The sequence below is a fragment of the Tribolium madens genome, unplaced genomic scaffold (assembly GCF_015345945.1).
Source record: "Tribolium madens isolate multiple individuals breed KSU strain unplaced genomic scaffold, Tmad_KSU_1.1 Scaffold_1;HRSCAF=32;Tcas5.2_LG8, whole genome shotgun sequence".
Taxonomy (NCBI): Eukaryota; Metazoa; Arthropoda; class Insecta; order Coleoptera; family Tenebrionidae; genus Tribolium; species Tribolium madens.
This window is the reverse complement of record NW_025400984.1, coordinates 3116161-3139166: the sequence shown is the minus strand read 5'-3', so window position 1 is coordinate 3139166 and position 23006 is coordinate 3116161. Positions and strand designations below refer to the sequence as shown.

The following is a 23006-nucleotide window of genomic DNA, read 5'->3' as shown; positions in this document are numbered from 1 at the left end:
AAATGAGAAACTACAAAATTAGGCCGAAAATGCTTTTCAGCACGTTTTCTAAAATCTCAGGTTATTCGCTAGATTTCGCTAAAACTGAAATTAAGTTTAAAATCATATTATTTTTGTATTTTTTTTATCGCTTTAGTACGTTCTTCAGCTAAAAACGCAATTATTGCCTAAAATTTTGTTAAAAACAAGCCGAAAAATCACAGAATTAGACCAAAAACTGCGTTTTTGCGAGATTTTGACATACAAATCGCGATCTATTGAAAATTTGGTAAATTTTTCAACTCGGATCTGGTGAATTTGCTGGTGGCAACACTGCTTATAAAATATAATTAGTCTGTTTAATTTTTGACCTCTTTACTCATATTGTAAAACTTACTACATATTTATTAAATGTTCAGGTTTGATAATCGTAGCCAACGAATTAGAAAAAACTAATTAAAATTCAGTTTTCATTACTTAGGTATATCCGGTACTTCCCCTCCTTTTTTAGTTGTGCGGTTAATTAGTCTTGTCCAAAGTATTTAAGCTTGCAACCGGGTAAACAAGGAACAATTCAATTAATATTTTAGCCGGATGGATAATAAATCACCTTCATTAATTTTATGCCCAAATATCCCATTTGAGATATTACTCTTAGAGGCAAAATACTACGAACGCTTGGTAAAAACTGCCATAAATCCATATTTGGAAAGTCTAGCATGATATTTTAATCATTCTGGTCATAAATTTGCAACGTTAGTAGAGCGGGTTTACGTTGTTACGTATAATCCCTTTGCAAAATGTACAGCGTTTTTTGCGAAAGGTCAGTTGTGGCTCGTCGACCCATGTTGAATGCTAATACGAGCGCATCGATTAGTACTGCAACAAGTATTTTTAATTATTTATTATTTCCCAAGCTTTATCTCTAGTTGTTTGAGACGAAATGACGCCACAATAAAAATAATAGGAAAGACCCTTGAATAAAATTCGGAAGCTACAAGTCTGGATGCTTGCCACGGAAAGCGCAAATAATCGCTTTTTGCTAAACCACATAAACAAAAATCGCCGAATTTTTAGCTTTACAGTTTCGTTGAAAGACGCCCACTTGCCTCCAAACAATTAAAACGAAGTTTCACAGGCGTAAAAATACGATTTTAATTGAAGATTGCACGTGCCACCACTCAAACATTTCATAAGTTGGAGATTTTTTAATGGCGATTTACTGGCGCCACGGGTTAGTATTTTTGATTCGCCCACGTTATATATTTTTTTGACGATGATTTATCAAGTGGATGCTTGGAATTTACGCGAATTTTAAAGCTGAAGAATTAATGAAATGTCTACAACGCAAGAATTAAACTTTTTTCAGCTTCTGAGATTCAGCTGTACCTAATGATCCTCGCTGTTTAAATTTGGGTAATTGGTAGCTTGTCAAATTATCCTAAATTAAACAAAATTGTGTATTTTCCTGAATCTTTAACCCACTTTTTTACAAGTCTGTATAAACTTTTCATTTTTTTGTTTATATTTTATGATCGAAAAGTATTTCCCGTTTCCTTGGCCAGGTTGAATAAACAGGAACCGAATTTTTGATTTTTTTTATCAAATTTTGTGAGGAAATTTGTCGCAAAAGCACGACATGGTAATAAACTAGCCATTAAATTTCTTGGATTTGTGCCAAGTTGAAGTAAAACATTTCCTTTCGTTGTTGCGTCGGATGTTACCATGTTTAATAATTGAAGCTCGAGGGAAATTACTCCATATTTAAGGTCAAGGGATATTAATACACTGCGTTAGTAACCAACCGGAACGTCACCTTTGCATATTAAACGGATCCGAATATTCGCAACTCCTACCTCGTTTTTGTGTAATTCTAGATAATTATAGCGAATTATGAAAAGGATATGGGTTGGAGATGAGTGCCAGACACCAACTCCTCGGCCTCGTGGTCTGTGACAGATATCTCAAAGCAATCGGCGCTATTCCCGGGTACGGAAGATTGGGGTCGACTTCAATCCCCGATCCTGACCCTGACTCCGACTCTGGAACAGGAGGAAACTGAGTTAGTAACGCACAAACAGCACCAAAATCCGATAAATCAATTTATTTACTCCAAAGATTAAAATATCATACAGGTGCGAGAATAAATTCCAGGTCGGTACCGTATATTTTTAGACACTTTATTTGCACTAAAACCTTCGTTGTAAATCAAATTTTCTGGAGTAATTTTGCATCGGCTATAACATCCAGTTGTTTGACATAATAAGCATACAGAGGATGAGTAATGAACGGCTTGAATAAACTCTGTTCAGTGTATTTAGCGATTTTCAAACAATCTACTGAGTGGGCACTTGTGCAATAATTGTTTCATCAATTGCAGTCTGGAGCTCTAACTCACGCCTTTTTCTGCCAAAAAGTTATGTTGGCAGACATTGCACTAACTTTTGAGACTTGATTCATATAAAAATAGTTTGAAAGATACAAAATGAAGGGTTGACAATTTCATCGTTTCTCTTAGAAGTGGCATCTCGAAAAAAAAAAATTTCAAACTCCTATTAAAATTTTGCATTTACGTGTCTATTATCGATAACTTGTTTGTATTTTTTCTATCTGATAAAAAAATTCCTGTAACAAATAGTTATTGAAAATCTGTAGTAAAAACAAAACTAGTCAAAATCTAATTCGACTATAACTTCTAAAATATTAAGAATTTTGCAATTTTCTCGACACCAATCGACTCCTCAGAACATTTTACGGGTGGTCCAAACTATCAATTTTGATATACAGGGTGTAACAAAAATATGGGCACAAAGAGTAACCTGAGATTCCCCAAGTGTATAAAGCGATTTAATCCAACTTATAGTTGGTACCAACAATATTTGAGACTCATTATAGAATATAACGATTACCCCCCACGGTGGTTCATGGGGCTTGCGGTAGAGATGCCATAAACAAATTTGCATTTCTTAGGACAGGCACGTTTCAAAGGTTTGTAGGAAGAGATGGTCCGTAACAGAAATTTGTTTTTGGGCTTTCATAAAAAAAAAATGAAATTAATTTTAATATTCAGCTATATTTTGAGATTGTTTCTTTACAAATCTGCATTATCACATTAATATTAAATTAATATATACATTCCCAAATGTTTGCCTGTAATAAATTAAAAGCCTACCACGAAAAATCCTGAAGACGGCTCTTTTGTAAATCTTCAGGGTATAGTACCACCAACAGTGAAAAATTATTACGGCCGACCACAAGGCTGCTTAATCCTCAATAAAGGTTTGCCTACGACAATCTCAATATTCCTGGTGACGACTATACCTCTACATCAAGTTGCACAATTAAAAGTTATAGGATGCCAATGAAAGTATGATTTTTTTGTTTAAATTAATAATTAATTACATTATTGTTAACTAACTCAAACATACATAAAGAAATTAAAAAGCTAAAAAACATTTAATACAATTTATTGAAAAACAATGATAATAAATGGCCTACGTCCGAAATTTTGACACGTCTGCTTAAATTATTTTTTACTCTAAAACCAAGGCTGATACAACAATTTTGTGAGATATAAAATTGTTTAAAAATAATGTACCTTTCAAATAATAGTAGATTATGTTATTGGGAGTAAAAGTGATTGTTTATGTGGCGAAGCTGAGCCACATAAACTCATTTTTACTCCAAATAACATATACTATTTTATCCGCAAACGATTCAGATGGAGAGGAAAGAGCAACACACCAATAATCAAGTAATGTCGAATGCTGATAATCTACCTTGTACCTCTTGAGAAAATGCTGAAATGCGAAAGAGACAAGAAGGAGACAACATTGGTAAATGTCAAAGTAAGTGTCAAGCAAAAGTAAAAAAGCCTAGGCGTAAAAACAGTGTTTTTACTCCATGTCTGAATAGTAAAACTTTTACCTGTGTCATTTAGTCATAAAAGTGTCATTTTTCTGCCGTTTGCGGATAAAAAAAAATTTCGCCACTAGGATTATGTATAACAAAAATATGGCTTAACATGTATATTTTACAATAATAATAAAACAAAATAAATTTGTTTGGTTTAAAAGCATAAACGATCTTATGCATTCTTTCAGGTAAGAAAAAAGAAAAAGTTGAAATTCAAGACGTCTACAAAACAAAGTTGCATCTTACATCCTTCGAAAACAAACAATAAACGTTAAGAAGCTTTTATTGTGATCTTATGAAAACCATAAAGTTACTTATGTGAGAGTCACAATAATGAGTCGATTTCAGTTTGTACTGTTAATTACTTAATTAAATAATGAACTTCTTAAACAACGCTCATATTTACCTCAAATATCTCAATCACAATTTTATTTACAGAGTGTAGTTTGTGCCATAGCAGACACAATATGTAAAGTACTAAAAAAGCATTTGAATGGTTTTTACAAGATTGGCCGCATTTTTTGTAGAATAAATAAAAGATGATAGGGGGCTAATTTTTATCGGTGACACCTCATTATTCCAATTTTTTACACTAACACAAGTGCATTTATGCCTAATTTCATGGAAGTTACTTAATCGTAAGGAATTATTAAAATAACCCAATGAAACGCAGAACAAAAGCATGAAATCAACCAATAAACGAAAATTATTTGCAAATTATACCAAAAAGTCTTTATACGACGACAATAATGTTACTGTCAATGCCAATAGACAAATTCACTCGAACATGACATTTAAGTGTTGTAGTTGAAGTGCATATTAATGTTCAAGGCTACCATCCTTAGAGACCCTTTAATTGTTTCAATTTAGATTGTGATAGAATTTTTTGTTTCACTTTTAAGTTGGTAATGAAAAAATGAAATTGGTGACGCACCGAACTTCCCTCCTGAATTTTACTATACGAGTTTTATAAGAAGCATTTTGTCGCACGCACGGATTTTTTTTTATAAAGAAGTAAGTGTCCTTATAAACGAGATATACAGTATTTCTTCTACTTTGCACTTTTTTCTTAAACATAGAAATAAGGTTTCGGAATGTAGGGAATTTTGCAGCAGTTGACATGAAAAAAAATAATTTGGAACATCATTAGTTTATACGTAAAATGAATTCCGAAGGTGTCACTATAATCATAATGATTAATTAAACCAAACACAGCAAAATTTCGTATTTGATTAATTTGATTTGCGTTAGGCCGATTGACACTGACATTTCGATAGAGAAACGGTGAGGTCGCCAACATTATAAGACTAAATTTGCCTCTTTGTAGTATAATTTTTATAGCACTGTTTTTATGGCAAAACCGTTTTGTACTGGCCTTTGTACGAACGCGCAAAGTAGAAAAAATCGGTTTTTTGGACCTGGGAAATCTAAGGTTACTCTTTATCCTCATCTTTTCGTTACACCCTGTATAATTTTGTCGTGATCGGAGTTTGAAAATTGAATTTTTTGCGTCTTGTGATTAATAATTATTATTTTAATAGTTTGAACGTAAATGTTGTGAAAACACAAGCAAAAAATTGCATAAAAAATCCAGGTAGTCCAATTTGGGCGACTCTCCCCTACGTATCAGATTCACTAGGCTCGATATCCCTGTACCACGCTGCTCTGGCTGTTTTGACAACAAATAATGGGACCAATTAATTAATCCGCTCCGTCTTTGAGGAATCAATATTTAATTTTCCGTTTGGTGGAGCGTATCTGACAGACTTAAACAAAACTCAATGTTTCATTCGATTTCGACTTTTTCCATTAATATTGCTGCCATAAATAGCCTTATGATGGAAGACGAAACAGAGAAAAGGAAACAAGCTAAGGCCTTAGCGCCTAGGCCATTCGGAAATGGATTATTTCCTTTTGATGTCTCAACTCTACGCGATACTTTGTTTTCATAAAAACTCAGATTTTCTCAAATTTAAATCGTACATAGAAAGTTATTTTGTTATCGTGTGGCTATTTGAGCAGTTCGGAGTTTGAAAGTTTGAAACTTTCGTCACTTACGATAACATCCAAGGCAGGGACGTTATCGGTCCTAACAAATCACCAGCACGACGATCATTGATCCTTTTGTAAGTTTTCTGAAATGGCTGAGTCTATTCACATGGCAGGAAGGTCGCTTTTAGTGTAAGGATGCCAAACATAAATGAGCTATGCTGAATTTACATGTGTGTGAAAGTTTAACGAGACAGCACATGACTGAGAAAATATTTTAACAGAACTGGAAATGACTGAAATTCTCTAAAGCATTTGAACATAAAAAGAAACAAAAAAAATGCAATTTTCTCTCCAAAATTGTGACTTGGTAATTAGGCACTCAAAAAGTTCTGTCCATAACCATGATTGCTGTTATCAGTTATCGGCAATTTCGCTTTATTAATCTCGCTGTCGAGTTTTGGCTAATTCAATCCTCTAATCTTAATGTAAAATAAATCGTCCGCTGATAATCTTTCGTGCAACATCGGAGCTTAAGTCGCAAACAAAATTTGAAATTCAAATTACAATGGAAAATATGTATTTTACGATGTAATATTAGATCCACGACACAAACAACAATAATTTTCATTTCTTGCGAAAACATTAATTTCTTGTGTCTTTTATTCAAACGAAATTGGAGAGCTTTTAACCATTATTAAACCGCTACCATAAACTTTATTGTAATTTTACTCGGATAATAAAAGCATTTTGTTTCCCTACGAATATATGGTTAGACTACTTTATGCAAGCCTAAAGTTGGGGATTAGTAATTGTTACGGGTTGCACACTTCACTAATTACAGCTTAATGCCGATATTAAATTTCAACGGATAGGTAATACGGCTTCTATGAGAATAATAAATACGAATAGCTCCTCAAAATAATTACAAACGTGGGGAAAAAATTAATTTTTAATCACTAGAAATGTCAAGCGGTGTTTTATTATTTATTGGCTTGATGGTAATCTCAAATAATTTGTGTTACTGTTTGTGATAAACAAGAGAAAGATAACTGAATCAAATATTTGTGAATGGGAGTAAATTAAAGTTTGCTTCATCTGTTGATTAATTTTTATGTAAAGTGTCACTCGAAGCAATAATTGCATTTGCATAATTGTCCAAGTTTAATTAATTACTTCGAGTTTTCAAATTTGTTGGAACATGTTTTAATTTGAATAATCCTTGTCTCTGGATCAAATGATTCGTTCGTTTTGTTTATTAAAAATTTAAATGCAATTAAAAGTGAGAAATTCGTTCTTCGGCTTGTTTTATTTTAAACTTAGCATTAAAAATAAACCGTGTTTATTCGACCTGATATTTGCTGTAAATCATTCATTCGCACTGGCATCGGCATTCAAACGCCCTGTCAGAGCTTCTTTTTTGATTAAATTTAGTCTGTACTGGATTGAATTAACGATTGAGAGGGACTTTATTTAGATCACTGTTTGAAAATTAATCATACAAAATGTAAAATGTCTTTATCACATAATCGGGGATTCAACTGTAATTCGATAGTGCATAGCTGAGAAGAATGTTAAGAAAGATAAAGTATTGATTATGTTTCTTAGTCTCATTTTATTTCGTACTCTTTTATGCACTGTGGAATTATTTAAAGCTTTCAAGTGTATGTCTTGAAGGGAAATTTTTCATCACTGCTCGTAAACCGAAATTTTTAATTAGAACGCTGGAATTGTTTTCATTCACAGAAAAAAATAATAATTAACAACGAACATTATTTCTGATGATGAAGAATTTTTAAATTAATAATTTGTTCTTCAACTTATAAAGAAAATATTTCATTTTAAAAAATGTTGATTTTGAGTCGGATTGAAATAACAAAATAGTCAAAAAATACCTCAGAAGAAATTTTATATCTTGAATTTTGTTAATATTTTGAGGCCTGTTTGTGGCAAGGAAAAAATTAAAGCTTTAAAATTCCTGGTAATTTGGCAATAAATTAAAAACTGTTTTCGTTACTAGTGAGCCATTCTCGGCCATATAGGTGATTATAAAAATTTCTTTCCCCAATTGGCAACGCTCCAAAACATTTCATATTTGTCACAGGTTGTCAGTTGGAATATCTCAACTGTTTTTCCAATTTTTTTATTAACCGGATCAGTTTCAACCCTTCGTAATTACGGAAAATATACAATTTTTATTTCTGTTTAAAAATTCCAACACTTGGGTTAAAGCCCAGTAAATCAATGTTTTTGCGGCTGAGATGGGATTTTATGACCCGTAAATTACAGAAACAGACCTGAAATTTTCCGAGGGTGTACTTAGGTCTAATTTCGATTTTCATAATTCGAAGTAAAATAATCAGACATGAAAAATGGCCGAATCCGGGACAAATTAAGGTAAACAGCTTCTCTCTGATATTAAATAATAATAAATTTGCTAAAATCGCGAGCGTTTATGCCAGGTTGTGTATAAACATTTGCAAACATTTTAAAAATAGCGTTTTAATACCCACCATCGAGTTCCGAGAGCGTGGACTCGCCACTGTCGAAGGGCTCTTGCTCCCTCCGGAAATTCCTGCGATGGAGTCCAGAGTCGGATCCAGACCGGCAATGGGCATAACCAGTTCCGGCATAATAGTGCATTTTAGTTGCACTTTTCCGCCTTTATCACCACATCACTTTCTTTTTTATCACTGCAAGTCCGCCACTCTTTGCCCCGACTGTGTGAAACATCGCTGAAAGGTTTTCAGCCGCCTGAAACTTAAGTTTTTCTCGGTGATGGTAGTGGGAAAACGGGGATTTTTTCCAACGAGTTTTCGAGATTTCGCGCCGCGACGTGCTGCTGTCGGAGGGTGACTAAAGATGCAACAGCGTCCAGCATGACTTGGTAGAGTACGCATGTCAATATGGGGCATATGGATGAAAATGATTCGAATGTTTGCGATGGTTTTATCAGGATAGGGGTTATCGCGGGACAAAAACTAGCCAGATTGTGTTTTTTGGAGGTTGCAAATTTGTAAGGTTTTGATGCGAGGATTGATGTCGTAAAATAAGCGTAAACTATAACATTGCCAGATGGGAGATTTAATGGGTTTTATTGGAGCAGTGTTGGAGGAGATTCTAAACAATGGGGAATTGGAAATGACGAAATATAGGGCAGGTGTGCGAACATGGTTGGGCTATAAAAGATCGAAAAGTATTGCAATCATTTATTTCGGAATTTTAGTTAAAAAATTAACCAAACAGCAAACAAAAAAACAATATGTTTCATAAGCTTCTCTAAAAGACTTTCTAAAAGAATGCTTGGCTTTGATAAAATAATTAAAAAAACTTTCGAATTCAAAAATGTGCCGAAAAAAATTAAAAATATTAAGAACCAATACTTCTGCTCTTTCTGTTTGAAAAATCAAACAAACAGACATTAAATTAGACATTTTCATAGATTGAGTATAAAATAATTGGTACTACAAAAAAGGGCAATATTGCGTTTCAAGACAATTTTATTTGTGTTTTCGAGTTATGCAATATTTTTTTTAATGTCAATACAGGTGCGCCAGAACTCGCGCTCCAGAGAAAAATGCAATATAAGATAAGATACCAAATATCAAAATTTTTTGACAGATAGAATTTTTTTAACATTCTTCCATGTTCCTGGTATCTTATCTTACTTGAAATTTTTCTCTGGTGCACGAGTTCTGGCGCACCTTGTACATACATGTTATGAAATAAGAAAAAATAAATATGTAAAAAGCTATCAAAAGCTTGCACAAATAAAAAAACCTTATTTTCAAATATTCATGTATAATAATTGAGATTATTAAAATTTAATTTTTTCAAAGGAGTGCTTATCAATGAAATAAGAAAAAATAAATATGTAAAAAGCTATCAAAAGCTTGCACAAATAAAAAAACCTTATTTTCAAATATTCATGTATAATAATTGAGATTATTAAAATTTAATTTTTTCAAAGGAGTGCTCATCCATTTATAGAAAAAATAAGTTTAAAGTTTTTTATATATTTATTTAAAAAAATATATTTTTATGCTGTTTCCTTGTTGTCGCTACTTTAAATATAAAATGGTTGAATATAAGTTACATATTCTTATGTAAAAAAAATTAATTTAAAAATAATTCAAAAGAAAATTATAAAAGTGTTACAAACCAATATTATACACTTTTTCGTGTTTAAGAATACAACGTCTGAACTTTTGAATCAAACAACATTAAATTTCAACATTTTCTTAGATTGAGTTAGTACATATCAAATCATTAAAGTGTCTTCAAAAAACTTGTTCATCCACAAAAAAGTGACCACTTTTATGACTAAATATCACAAGTAAACCTTTCAGCCATGGAGGAAAATTTCTATTTTTGCGCTTTAGCGTTTTTACTTTTACCATGACGTTTACCAATGTTGTCCCTTTCGCTGCTTCAGCAACTTCTGGAGAAGTGCTTTGTAAATCATCACCCTTCGAAATTTTGTACTACCAACTGCATTAGTTAAATTTATAAACACAAATTCTAATACTGATGCAGGATGTTTATTTATAAGCGTTGTTATGATTTCATTATTTCCTTAAATTATTTTGTTCATTTACTTGCTAATTATAGTGTTGCTCTGAATACTTTTGGGAATAAAATAGTACATGTTATTTAGAGTAAAAGTGGATAGTTAAATTATTAAATTATAAACATTCAGCTTCGCCACATAAACTATCACTTTTACTCCTAATAACATAATATGCTAATAATTATTATACTTTAATAGTAAAAAAAAGATAAATGAACCAAGTTATTTCAAGATTGATAAATTAAAAATGTGTATATACACGGTGATCAAAAAATCACGGATAAGCTCGTTGGTTTCTTATGGTAAATTTTCTAAAAAATTACAAAAAAATAATTAAAAAATTATGTAATCAACAACAGTAAAAATGTGTTTTTCCAATTTGGTTGTGAAAAGCAACCATTGTAATATATGTCATTTTAGTTGTCAAATGTGCTTAATTTTATCACTATAGTTATAAAATATAACATTATTTTTTCACTAGTGTTAAATAGCTAAAAAAATAACACTATTTTCATAGCAACGTCCCGACACTAGTATATGATTCTGGAAAATTATAAATTTAAATCATAAATTTAAAATTCGAATTTGATGCCTATGCTTTTCCTTTTCACAACCAAATTGGAAAAAATCTTGTATGAAACACGATGCAAAATGGCTGTTTTTGCACGCCTAGTGAAAAACACGCTCATTTTGCAACTTCTTTTGCATAAATAGCTACTATTGTGTAAGGCTTAGACAAGTAATTTTTTATTTAAAAAAAGTTAGGTGTATTTTACCTAAAATTATATCTGACAACATTGGATATCTTACATATTTTTAGTAAAAATAAATAATGTCATTTTGTTTTGGTGTCTGGGGAAACAGAAATTATTATATTTGGTGCTACATTACAACGTTGCCAGCTTAGTAAAATTCATAATTCATCATAACTCAAAAAAAAATAATAATAACATTTTTCACGGACTCCCCAAAGTTTTTTCAACAATGCATCATCGAGGTTATCCGTAATTTTTTGATCACCGTGTATATCACCGATTTACACTAAAATTCAACAACCTTAATAACATTAAGATAACTAATAAATTTTGAGAAGATATTACAGTTATTTTTTTCAAAATACTTCAAATACCTATCAACTGGCTTTAAAATTAGTGTCAAAGAAATCAATACAAAAATTCCCAAATTTACAAACATGTCCTATCCTATAAACAACTAAAAAAATGTAAAGGGCAAAACTATTCACTTCATCGCAGTTGAGAATTTAACGACAGAAATCAAAAATGGGCATAAATTTGAACATTTTCATAAAAATGATGATTCGACGTGGTTTATCATCTTGAGGAAACGCTCAATTCCCTGTTTTACGTCACAAAATCATTTTTTAAGTTTATGTTTCGTTAAAAAGGTGCAATAAGCAGCAATTCTTATTCCCATTTTCAAGTCGGGAAAATTCAACCGTCTGCGATAAAGCTGAAAGCCCCCGAACAATAAAGTCATATTCTTCATGAATTCCAGTTTCATTTTTCTCATTACCATACATTTGAAACGAAGCGAATTTTACAACGTTGTTTATGAAACACTCGAGCAGAAAATGCAACGACAAAGACTGACTTAATTTATGAATTTTCATAGCTGAAAAAATAAGAGCAGTGTTTCATCTTGCGACAGTTATAGCCGCTTCAGTGATTAATAATCAGAAAGGGAGCTTTCACCCGCTGGCAATAATCGACCCATTTGTGGATAAAGACGACAGCTCGGGGAGAACACTTTCGGTTTTACGTCGGCGGTGAAATAGTGCAACAGTCAATTGCTGACACCAAATCCGAGTCGTAAAACTCCTTTACCCAACTTCAAAGTTCGTAAACAATGAAAACAGGGAAATAAAGTCTGCTTTTCGTTATTTGCATCCAAAGGGTTTTTACGCTATAAATTTCACCACGAATCGAATGATAATTTGTCAAAAAAGTGAATCTTTTATAGAAAACCGTTTCTTTTAATTTAGGACTTCCATTCGTTTCGCCAAGATGCGACTCTCGACTTATCTCTGCTGAAAATTTAATACCCAGGGCGTTTTTTCAGCTATAAATCACGTCCAAAGTCGAAGAGTTTGCCAAATTATTACGACTTTTGTCATTGTTGGTTAAACGTTTGATGTTGAGGAGTTAATTACAGTGCCCCTATCACGTTTCAGGATTTAAATTAACCTGTAACCAGCTCATTTCCTGCATGTTACTAGATTGTTAACAGCGACAGGTAATTGTTTGGTACACCAGACGATTTATTTTTTTAAATCTTGTTTAAGTCGTAATTGAAAAAATCGGACGACGGTTGACATCAGTCGACAAGCTTTAACTCGGAAAAAATTGGCTTTCAAAATAAACTTTCTCTCCAAGCTTAAATCCCATCGACCCTCGTTTTTAGTCCAATATTGGGGAGATGAACTGTTTAATTTTTAATTCTTGTATCTCAGAACATAGTCTTAGTATTTGCTTTGTAGACAAACCGTGTGTGTTTGCAGCATCGCCTTAATATTTGGTCGGGCGCACACGAATACACACTTCTTGCAAATTAATTCAGTCAAAATATTTACACAAGAAACCTGCACAGCGTTTCGGTAACATAAACAATCGACAGGTTAGGTATCTACATAACGGGTAAAATAGGAAAAAGGGACAGTTAAACTAATCCATCTTCAATTGCCAATTTATTTCAAAGAAAATATTTACAATAGCCACAAATTCATTCAAACAACCTTGTATCACATCCGCATTTTACAATTATCACACATCGGGAAACTTATGACTAGGGTTTTATAGGCTTGAAGCCTTGCAAGAATTTTTCTGCCATTACAGGTCGCTTGTTTATTTAACCAACTAAAAATTTACTCATCATCGCTCGTGCCGGGGATTTCGCTCAAATTCCCATCCAGGTTACTCGCCAAATCCTCCGGATCGGTAACCGGCAACGAGCACGCAAAATTCCGGCAAACATAAGCTGCCGGTTTGCCGTGGATCGGCCTAAGCCTAGCCAAGGATTCATGTCGGCGGTAAAGCAAACCGGCCCTCCCTCCTGGTCCATCAGTCACCGCTAAAATCCTCCCAGGTATAAACCTAGACCTGACCACATCTAGCAACGCTTGAGTGTTGTTATCCTCCGTCGGTCCGGCTATAAAAACCTACACAAACCTAGTAACTCACCTCCAAACCTAAACCACTCACCTGAGTTGGTGAATTATGATAGAAGAGCAACGCTGATGTCATTTCCGGCAAAGCCACCGGAATCGATTTCAACCGATCGGCGAAGACTGTCAACGTCCGACCGGCCTTTGCCCTCAAATCCGCCCGGTCCAAGTAGGCGGAGAGGCGGATTAAATTGTGAACGGCAACAGAATTACCGCAAGGTTCAGCGCCGTCTTGATCTGAAAACTCCCCCATATAGAGCAAGTAACGCCATCTAGGAAAGTTTTACCTTCCTTGCCTCGAATCAATATACTCGAGTCGTTCTCAGGACTTGTGAAATAACCGGAACCTTTAGTGTCCCAAAAGAGGCGATCTTGTTGCTCTTGGAGCACTTCCGCCCATGATAACCAATCAGCATCGAGAGATGCCTCGTACAAGTCGAGCAAACCGCGGATCAAGAAGGCGTAGTCGTCGAGGAAACCGCACACCGGAGTTGGCCTGTATAAAAATCAGTTGGCAACACCAAAAAAATATGAAACACTCTAGTTTTTTCAATTTTTTACGACACATTTTACGAGTTCTGCAATATTTATTTCTTTTAGAAGGCAATCTGTTCATTTTTTAACAAAAACTAAATAAAAAATTACCTAAATAAATGGCAATTTTTACCCGATTTATTTCATGATTGATGAATTAAAAATGTTGATCACCGACTTGTACAACTTCGAATTTAGAAGTTACATCTATCAGAATACAAATATGAATATGGCATTTAAAAAAAAATTAAAGGAGAAAAACAAACAAAAATTAAAAAACCTCACTGTTAACACGATAATTTTTTCATAAAAAAATTTGTCCTTCATCAATAATTATTTTAAAAAAATCAAGATACTAGACTTACGTTTGTACGATTTTCGAACTGTCTCCCTTATAGCAACACCTCAACAAAGTCTTCTCATGCTCGTTGTAGAGAAACTTTTTAATAAAAGTGGCAGCCAAGATGGCCCGATTTATGTACTCTTGATCTTTAAGAACAAAACCGGCTTTGGCAAATCCGGAGATCATTAAACCGTTCCAGGAGGTTACGATTTTAGTATCCACGTGCGGTTTAGGCTTTTTTTGTCTCTCCTTATACAAGATTTCATGACACTTGTTCAAAATTTCTTTAACCGTTTCAACTGACGTCTTAAAGTTTCTCGAAGTGTCTTCAAACGACCCGAAACAAACCAAAACGTTCTTCTTCTCCAATTCATGATGTGGGTCTTGTGCTGGATTAACATTTCCGTCTTTTTTGACATTGTAGTGATAAATGAATAAATCGCAATGCGATATATTTTTTGTTTTAGTCTCTCCGAGATGTTTACAAATTTCATCGTACTCCCACACACAAAACGCACCCTCGCGCTTATGGGGGGCACCTTTATAAGGGTATGAATCGGCATCTTCCGCTCCATAAAACCCCCCTAGCGGATGACTCAAATCCCTCGAAACATACAAGAGGATATCTCGGAGAACTTCAGCGAAAAAATCATCTTTTGTAACCACAAACGCATCGGCATACGAAACGGCCAATTGGGCCTGATCGTAGAGCATTTTCTCAAAATGGGGGACATGCCATCGGTCATCCACCGAATACCTTGCAAACCCACAATTGACATGGTCATGAATCCCCCCATATGCCATTTTCCTAAGCGTTTGTAAACACATATGGAGGCATCTAAACCCCTGTTCCGAGTGTTTATCTCTCGCATACATGTGAAACAAAAAATTGAAATTGCAAGGTTGGGGGAATTTCGGCTGGGCTGAAAATCCCCCAAAATCGTCTTCGTACGAGTGTGACAACTGGAGAAGACACTTCTTCCAGACATCTTCACCAGGAACATTGATATCCTGCTTGGAAGAAATCTCCCGTTGGCTTACTTTACGCAAAACTTCAAGTGAGTACTTCCCCGAGTTGGCGATCGCCGTTTGTTTGGTACGCCACTGTTCGGCGATTGATTTTAAGACACTTTTGAAGCCTGGTCGGCCATACCTGTCTTCGGGGGGGAAGTACGTACCACCCGCTAGAGGTTCAAGCGTGGGGGTGAGAAACACCGACATTGGCCAACCCCCACCCCCAACACTAGCCTGAATAAAAGCCATATAAAGTTTATCAACATCGGGGCGCTCCTCACGGTCCACTTTAACATTGACAAAGTGTTGGTTCATGATTTTTGCAACTTCTTCATTCTCAAAGGACTCTTTCTCCATCACGTGACACCTGTCAAGTAAAATGAGACAGGGTGAGCAACCAATAAAAAATTACCAGTGACAGGTGGAATAGCCTACTGAGAGGAAAATCAATTTGTTTTCTTTTTTGGCGCGCTCGAAGGCCTCTTGTCCCCAGGGATACCAATCGACGGGGTTGGTGGCGTGTTGTAGCAAATACGGGGACTTTTCCAACGCCAGACGGTTTGTTTTGGGCGAACTTGAGGTGTTTGCTTCGTTTGACATTGTTCTAACGAGGATATTGTCGACTTTTCGGCCCAATGACATTGACCTACATCATAACGCATCTCAATACCGGAAGGACATGTTTATTTAATTATCTAAGAGCGAGGACAAGGTTAGATTAGACGTGCCGGAGTCGGCGTAACCAAATTTTGAAACGTAAAAACGCACTTACCTTACTCGTGGTTTCAATGTTGGTTTTTTCTCGTAGTCGAGTAATCTGGGAAGTGTGGAAGCAGTAGCGTGAAAGTTGTTTGAAATATGCAAATCTCCATTTGACACGGACAACCTTCGAAAAAGGCTCTGGACGCTTGAATTTTGGACGACACGCGTTATAATCATAGCGGGAGTGCTTGGGGTACTACATGGTACAAGCAAAATAGAACAAATGCGACGTTTGATTATTTTTAAATGAAGAAAAGTGAAAGGAAGGGAATATTTTAGCTTGGCTGGGATCGAACTTGTCAACTTGACAAGGCGAACACGACGTAAATAAATAGTCAAGAGGAGGTCTGCTCACATGGAAGGGGAACAACACAACAAAATATTATTTATTACCCTTGTTTTCCATTTATACATTTATTGAAAATAATTTTACTAATTACACTTTTGCATTGTTGTACAAATACTATTTTTTAGTAAAAATTAAAATAAAAAGTGATCAAGAGGAGGTTTGGTTTCATGAAGAAGGAAAAATAACAAAATAACATTAATTTATTGTAATTTTTATTTATTTATGATAAAAAACATTTATTTAATTACAGTTTTGCTTTTTTTGTTAATGATTTAAATTTTTACTTTATGTTAACATAACAGTATCGGTACCAAAATTTTACTATTGTGAAATATTGAGCCAAAATATGGTTAAAATTTAAATAAACCATTCGCAAAATTTGCATTATAAGCAATTTTCATAATTATTATGTCTCAGTACAGTAGGTATTACAGTTTTTAGCGTTATTTTTGTTTGAGTATTAGACGATACGTCCAATCATTTGATCGACTTTTTGTATTCACTTAATGGGTATTACAAATTTATGTGTTTGTGGATTATCGCATTACTTGCGTCAGTTTTGGTCAATCACTTGGTTTTATTTATTCCTATTGTCAATATTTAAAGTATTTTTATTTGAACAAGTTAAATACAACGTCCTGTAGCCTGAATGACCTTTCCCCACCATTTTACCGCTTACAGCGCCAACACCGGCAAACGAGAAAACTTTCTTTTCGGATCGTTCATTTTTTGCGACGAGTTGGGTGAGTAAACTTTTACGTAATTTTTCCGTAATTGTAGCTAAATTACAAAAAATACAACTTTTTTCTGAATATTTAACCACTGTACAAGTTATTTGTCTAGTTTTTTCTAAATTAAATTCATCGATTGGGAGGATTTTCTGAGATAAAGTGTCATAGCCTTACTTTTTGGGCAAGGGGTGTTGTGATTCCCCTCCAACAACCCCTAATCAATTAAGGCAAAATTGAAACCTCGTTTAATCCCAGAAAGTACAGTTACTTATCTGATTCATGGCGAGGTAACAATTTCTTGAAAAAAACGAGTTTATGTAAGCCACGTGGGCCAAGTCTTAAACATACTTGATTTTCAGTAACGGCTCGTCAGTACCAAAATGGTGAACGGGAGGATTCCCACGGTCTGCTCAAAGACTTACGTGACTCCAAGACGTCCTTATGAAAAGGCACGTTTGGATCAAGAATTGAAGATCATTGGTGAATATGGTCTCAGGAATAAACGTGAAGTGTGGCGTGTGAAGTACACTTTGGCTAAAATTCGTAAAGCCGCTCGTGAATTGCTCACACTGGAAGAAAAGGACCCAAAAAGGTTGTTTGAAGGTGAGGAATGTTGGGATTGGGGCCCTGACGCCACGCTCTGTTTGATCTTTATGTCAATCAAGAGTGCCAGATTTATCTTAGTAAGGGCAGAGTAAATCCCGCTAGGAAGCAGACTTGTTCACTATGAACATGTCTGTGCCGAAAGTTAGGGATACATTTTTTTGTTTTTTCTACTTTATGCTTTTGCAAAGTGTTAATGCATTTGTGTGTCTTAGGTAACGCATTGTTGCGTCGTCTTGTTCGTATCGGAGTCTTAGACGAAAACCGCATGAAACTCGATTACGTGTTGGGTCTCAAAATCGAAGATTTCTTGGAAAGGCGGCTCCAAACTCAAGTTTTCAAACTGGGTCTTGCCAAGTCCATCCATCATGCCCGCGTTTTGATCAGACAGAGACATATCCGGTAATTAAGTCGTTCACAAAGGCCACTTAGTTGAATAACTAACGCCTTGAAATTTCATGTGCCGATAAGGCAGGTAATTTTTTATTCAACACCGAGTCTAGAGTCACTTGATGGACCTACAATGTTCATACAAGTGCTAAAGAAACTCGAAGAGGAATGACACCAGCTTATGCCCCATTTGCACTCTTATAGTGCATTTGGGTACCTTGCGAGGCGACAGTTTTTAAACACAACTTTGGTAAACGTGTTCTAATTATTTTGTTGTTTACAGGGTTCGTAAACAGGTGGTGAACATTCCATCGTTTATTGTGAGATTGGACTCGCAGAAACACATTGATTTCTCGTTGAAATCGCCCTTCGGTGGCGGACGTCCAGGACGTGTGAAGAGGAAGAACCTCCGTAAAGGCGCTGGAGGCGGCGGCGGAGGCGAAGAAGAAGAAGATTGAGCTAATTGTTTAGCTTTACAAAAATAAATACTTTCAATTAAGCAGTTTTTTATTTTTTGTCTTTACAACCCAGACTAACCTTTTTCTAATCATATACTTTACTCAACCGTTTTCAGTTGAGAAAGTTATTCAGTTTTCAACTGTGAAGAAAATTAAGTAATAAACAAGTGCAAAAAATATTAATTATTTAAGATTAGAAAAATAATATTAAATTCGTAAGAAATGGCCATACGACTCAGGTGAATTACTCCACTCGCTTTTGGCTCGTATTCTAAATTTAATCTTTGGAAATGGTCAACTTTCCCACTCATTGAATAATACACTATTTTATTTATAGTAAGAAAGGGATACTAAATTTTTTTTATTTCATTTAAGTCGCTCACAATGAGATGAATTGACTAGAATTTAAACCATTAGACTTTCAAAATTACTCTTGTCCTTTTTCTGCAGCTTCTGCTGACCCTTTCTGTGCCACGCTAGCACTTTGTGATCTTTGTTGTTCATTTGAAAGTTGCGAAGTTTTCCCTTCTGCAGTCACAGATTGACTTTGTGATTTTCTTTGTTGTTCATTAGAAAGTTGTGAAGTTTTGCCTTCTGCAGTCACAGACTGACTTTGTGATTTTCTTTGTTGTTCAGTTGAAAGTTGTGAAGTTTTCACTTCTGCACTCTGTGATTTCCTTTGTTGTTCATTTGAAAGTTGAGACACAGATTTCCCCACCTGTGAGCCTTTTTGTGACAATTTCTGCTCAAGTACTGGTTCCTCTATAATAGAGATTTTGACTTGTAAATGAGACCCTCGTTGGTCAGTCGACGTCCGTGTGTCCTGTTGTGGAGCTTGATTGACCTCTTCGATATGCGTGGCTCCAATATTATGCGTTTTTTCTATAGATTGAAATTAGGACAATCACCTGATTTTTTATACTTACTATTTGCGGCTTCTTCGGCTAAAAAATAATAATAAATGTTAAGCAAATTTTATTTACAAGACACGAAATTACCTTCTTTGCTCACAATCTTATGAGCCTCAGCACTTACGAAAGTGTTTCTTCCTTGCTGGGGTACTTCTTGCTCCTATAACAAATATTTTACACCAAATAACATTTAATTTTACTACCATCATGGGTGCCCCTCCGGTGCTTGGCCTTAAATTTCCTTTAGGCCCACTTTCTACTTTACTTCCTTTTTTCGTAAACACTGTCTCATCACGAGCTTTGTACATCTGAAAAAAATCTGTTAGAAATATAAAAAAAAATCGAAACTTTACATGATTGTCATTCCCTCGAATGTACTCATCTTGCAATGGGGCTATTTCAGGTCCCCACTGTTCCAAGAAATGTCCAAGTCTTGTAACCCTCTGTTGCGGAGTAGTCACAGTATGACTCCCTCCACAATACCGGTTACACAAATGATTCTTCCTGAAACACCCTCAAAAAATCACAAAATAAATCTAAACCACTCAAATTACTCTTTGTTTCCTCGCGTCTTCAATGCACTTTCAATAAAGTTCAAGTTTTTGCTATTGGGGACACTGGAACAAAAAAACTGAGTAAACAATCAAACCTCAAAAAATGTTTACCATTTTTGCTGCTTCCTCAACTGGTCTAATTCATAAGCCAAATATGGTGCCATATTTCTATTAGCAGGCATGGCATAAGCTTTGGGTTTCAAAGACACATCCATTTCCTTCCTCATTATCACATCCTTATCACAAGAAATACAATTGACGTTTCGCAAGAATCTAGTCTTTGTTCCTGCAGCTTCTTGCTCGCGTTTAAGTGCACTCAGAGACTTGAACTTCTCTTGTAGTGCTTTTAGTTTACTATTGACGAAATCACGTAATGGATCGACTTCCATTTTGTCAAGCTTGTTGCCAACCTCTCTCTGGATGGAATCTAAGGCTTGGTGCCACATTTCCTCCTATTTGAACAAATTTGAGCAAGTTTTTATTACTTTTGCACGTACTTGTTCCTCTAGTTTAGATAAAGCTTCTTCGATGCCTCTGTACAAGTCGTCACAAGCAGCATCGAACTGGTCATGAGACACTTTTCTATTAATCATGCAAGCGTCGGCTTTTTCACCCAAAGCGTCCTCCAAATCTTCACGATTGGCTTTGACGATTTTCAAAATGTCGATTTGTTCCATAATTGTCTCGGTTTGCTTGTCACGCTGTTCTTTCTCTTGTTGCAACTCTTCGGCTTTTTCCGATATTGCAATCATTTCCTTCTCAAGCAGAGTGAGTTTATTTGCCAAATCCATGGTTGTTTCGGCACTAATCCCGGTCGAGTCACCTCCAGGGAGTCTAAAATTCGATTTTGAACAACAACCAAACAAGAGTGGAATCGTACATAATGTCAAGCTTTGTGGCAACTTCATTCATTTCGCTTTGGACACTATTAAACTGTTCGTTGAGGAGTTTGATTTGAGTGTTGTACAAGTTATTCAATTCTGCGATTTTCTTACTACATTCGTTAAATTTACTTTCTACGACTCGTGAATCCACTTCGCCAGCAGCCGGAGGTGCGAAAGCTTTTAATTTATCCACTTCTTGGATACTTTCAGTCATCCAGTTTTTCAAATTTTGAAACTCTTCTTGGATCAGTTGAAGGGCTTGGTTCGGTGGCATTTCACCCAAGTCGACACTGAAACACATTTTTGACACAAAAACAAAATTTGATGGAGTTTTACTCTTGAATTTGGCTCTGATACACCACTTGTGGCGCCATGATCTTCACTGGTTCGGCTTGACTCTTGATTGTGCTCTTCCGCGATGGTGTCTTAACTGATGAGCCTTCAGGGGCAACACTTCCTTCAGTTTTCACAACACTGGTTTCAGTTTTGGTAATACTGGCGTTGTCCGAGTGTTTCAGGCTGGGTTCGGGTGATTGGATTTTTTCAAGAATTGCTTCTTGGGGCTTGTATTCGCCTACTCCGGTTGCAATAGCCGTCACATTTTCGTTTAAATTGTTGACGACATTTTCCAGATTTGTTAGTCTGGCTTCGACTTCGCTCAAGGAGCTTCTTCGCCGTTCCGTGGGGTATTTTTGGTTTTCGTCAACTGAGGCTCTCACTTCTTGGATTTTCTCGATGATGGTGGTTGGAATCTGGCCTTTGTCACTCTTGACCAAGTCTTCGATTAAGGATCCGATCTTCTCGAGGGCTGTTTCGTTGGCATCCATACGTTTGGTCAAGTGGAGGATTTGGAACATGTCCAAAATAGGGCTTGACTGTGATCTTGTAGCTTCAATTAAGCCCATATTTGCTGGTAGTTCGGTCAGTTCTTTGAGTTGGAGTTTGAGAGTGTCCAAGTCGCGTTGGAGGTTGTCGAAAGTGTTTTTAGTGAGAGCGACTGTGTATTGTGGGAGAGTTGATTGGGATTCAACAACGACAACTGTCTGGAGATCGGCTGGTGTAACTCCCAGAAGACTACCTAAACAGAAATATAAAAGGATATAAAGGGAACAACAACGTGGAGCACCTGGGGGCGATTTTAATGGAAGGGGATTTAAATCTGGATCTTCCTTTGAATCTTTTCGTCTTTCAATAACGCGGATTTCTTTCTCTTTCTTCTCCTCAAGCTTCTGGCGCTCTTTCTCTATTATAACATCTACAAAAGCAAATTAAACACTTCAAGTAAAATCAAGAAATGATGCCTTGTAGACTCGCTTTCTTCTTTTGACCTCCATTTTTCTTCTTTAATTTGCCGCTTTCTTCAGGCACTACGTTATATTTTGGGAGGAGATGTGTCGATCCAGGTTTTACAGTACTGATCAAAGCTTGGATTTTGTCACTATCGGGTCCTCTAAATTCAACTGCGACATCATGTAGTTTCATTTGTTGTACTACAACATGGAGGAAAGTGTGGAGGACTTGGAAATTGATAATGCCCTAAAATGGAGGTTGTTAAGGGGGATTTTGAGGAGAAAAGTGGGTTACCTCGTTGCAATTTAGCGATAAATCGATCATTTGGTTGAGTGTTACTATTGTAACACTTTCGGCCATTTTTTACGAATCTAATGGTTCGAATGGAATTTTTGACAAGGGATGAAACGAAAACAGGTTTGACACCAGATTACTTCTATTTTAGAAATTTGATTATGAAATTTATCTTCATGTGGTGATGTTTTTTAAGTAATACTTCTAATGTTTTTGTACCCATTTATTTAATATTTAATTAAATATATTATAAAG

General features: G+C 35.3%; 4 protein-coding genes across 5 annotated transcripts; 1 reads left to right on the top strand and 3 right to left on the bottom strand.

Moving 5' to 3' along the window:
* Positions 1 to 1860: 1860 nt before the first annotated feature.
* Positions 1861 to 8752, bottom strand: LOC123004071 (voltage-dependent T-type calcium channel subunit alpha-1H-like). The gene is made up of 2 exons (XM_044397187.1): positions 8397 to 8752; positions 1861 to 2021 (listed from the first exon to the last, which is right to left on the bottom strand). The coding sequence occupies exons 1-2, from the start codon at positions 8524 to 8526 to the stop codon at positions 1861 to 1863; spliced, it is 291 nt and encodes a 96-aa protein (XP_044253122.1). The 5' UTR covers positions 8527 to 8752.
* Positions 8753 to 13144: 4392 nt separating this feature from the next.
* On the bottom strand, positions 13145 to 16615 carry LOC123016288 (spermatogenesis-associated protein 20). The gene is made up of 6 exons (XM_044416594.1): positions 16298 to 16615; positions 15938 to 16171; positions 14534 to 15892; positions 13922 to 14130; positions 13672 to 13871; positions 13145 to 13628 (listed from the first exon to the last, which is right to left on the bottom strand). Exons 1-6 carry the CDS (start codon positions 16462 to 16464, stop codon positions 13335 to 13337), a joined length of 2463 nt encoding a protein of 820 aa, XP_044272529.1. The 5' UTR covers positions 16465 to 16615; the 3' UTR covers positions 13145 to 13334.
* Positions 16616 to 17245: 630 nt separating this feature from the next.
* Positions 17246 to 18859, top strand: LOC123016335 (40S ribosomal protein S9). Of its 2 annotated transcripts, none has more exons than XR_006413434.1 (4): positions 17246 to 17379; positions 17727 to 17970; positions 18186 to 18441; positions 18644 to 18859. XR_006413434.1 is itself a non-coding variant. In XM_044416669.1 (4 exons), exons 2-4 carry the CDS (start codon positions 17748 to 17750, stop codon positions 18816 to 18818), a joined length of 585 nt encoding a protein of 194 aa, XP_044272604.1. In that variant the 5' UTR covers positions 17246 to 17379; positions 17727 to 17747; the 3' UTR covers positions 18819 to 18859. The 2 variants fall into 2 exon arrangements, 1 of the variants encoding a protein (XP_044272604.1); XM_044416669.1 differs by having other exon boundaries at positions 18186 to 18372.
* Positions 18860 to 19150: 291 nt separating this feature from the next.
* Positions 19151 to 22893, bottom strand: LOC123003652. The gene is made up of 13 exons (XM_044396555.1): positions 22752 to 22893; positions 22469 to 22703; positions 22294 to 22422; positions 21504 to 22245; positions 21164 to 21457; positions 20781 to 21117; positions 20395 to 20735; positions 20284 to 20346; positions 20083 to 20233; positions 19933 to 20037; positions 19817 to 19889; positions 19745 to 19762; positions 19151 to 19700 (listed from the first exon to the last, which is right to left on the bottom strand). Exons 1-13 carry the CDS (start codon positions 22815 to 22817, stop codon positions 19246 to 19248), a joined length of 3009 nt encoding a protein of 1002 aa, XP_044252490.1. The 5' UTR covers positions 22818 to 22893; the 3' UTR covers positions 19151 to 19245.
* Positions 22894 to 23006: the final 113 nt, after the last annotated feature.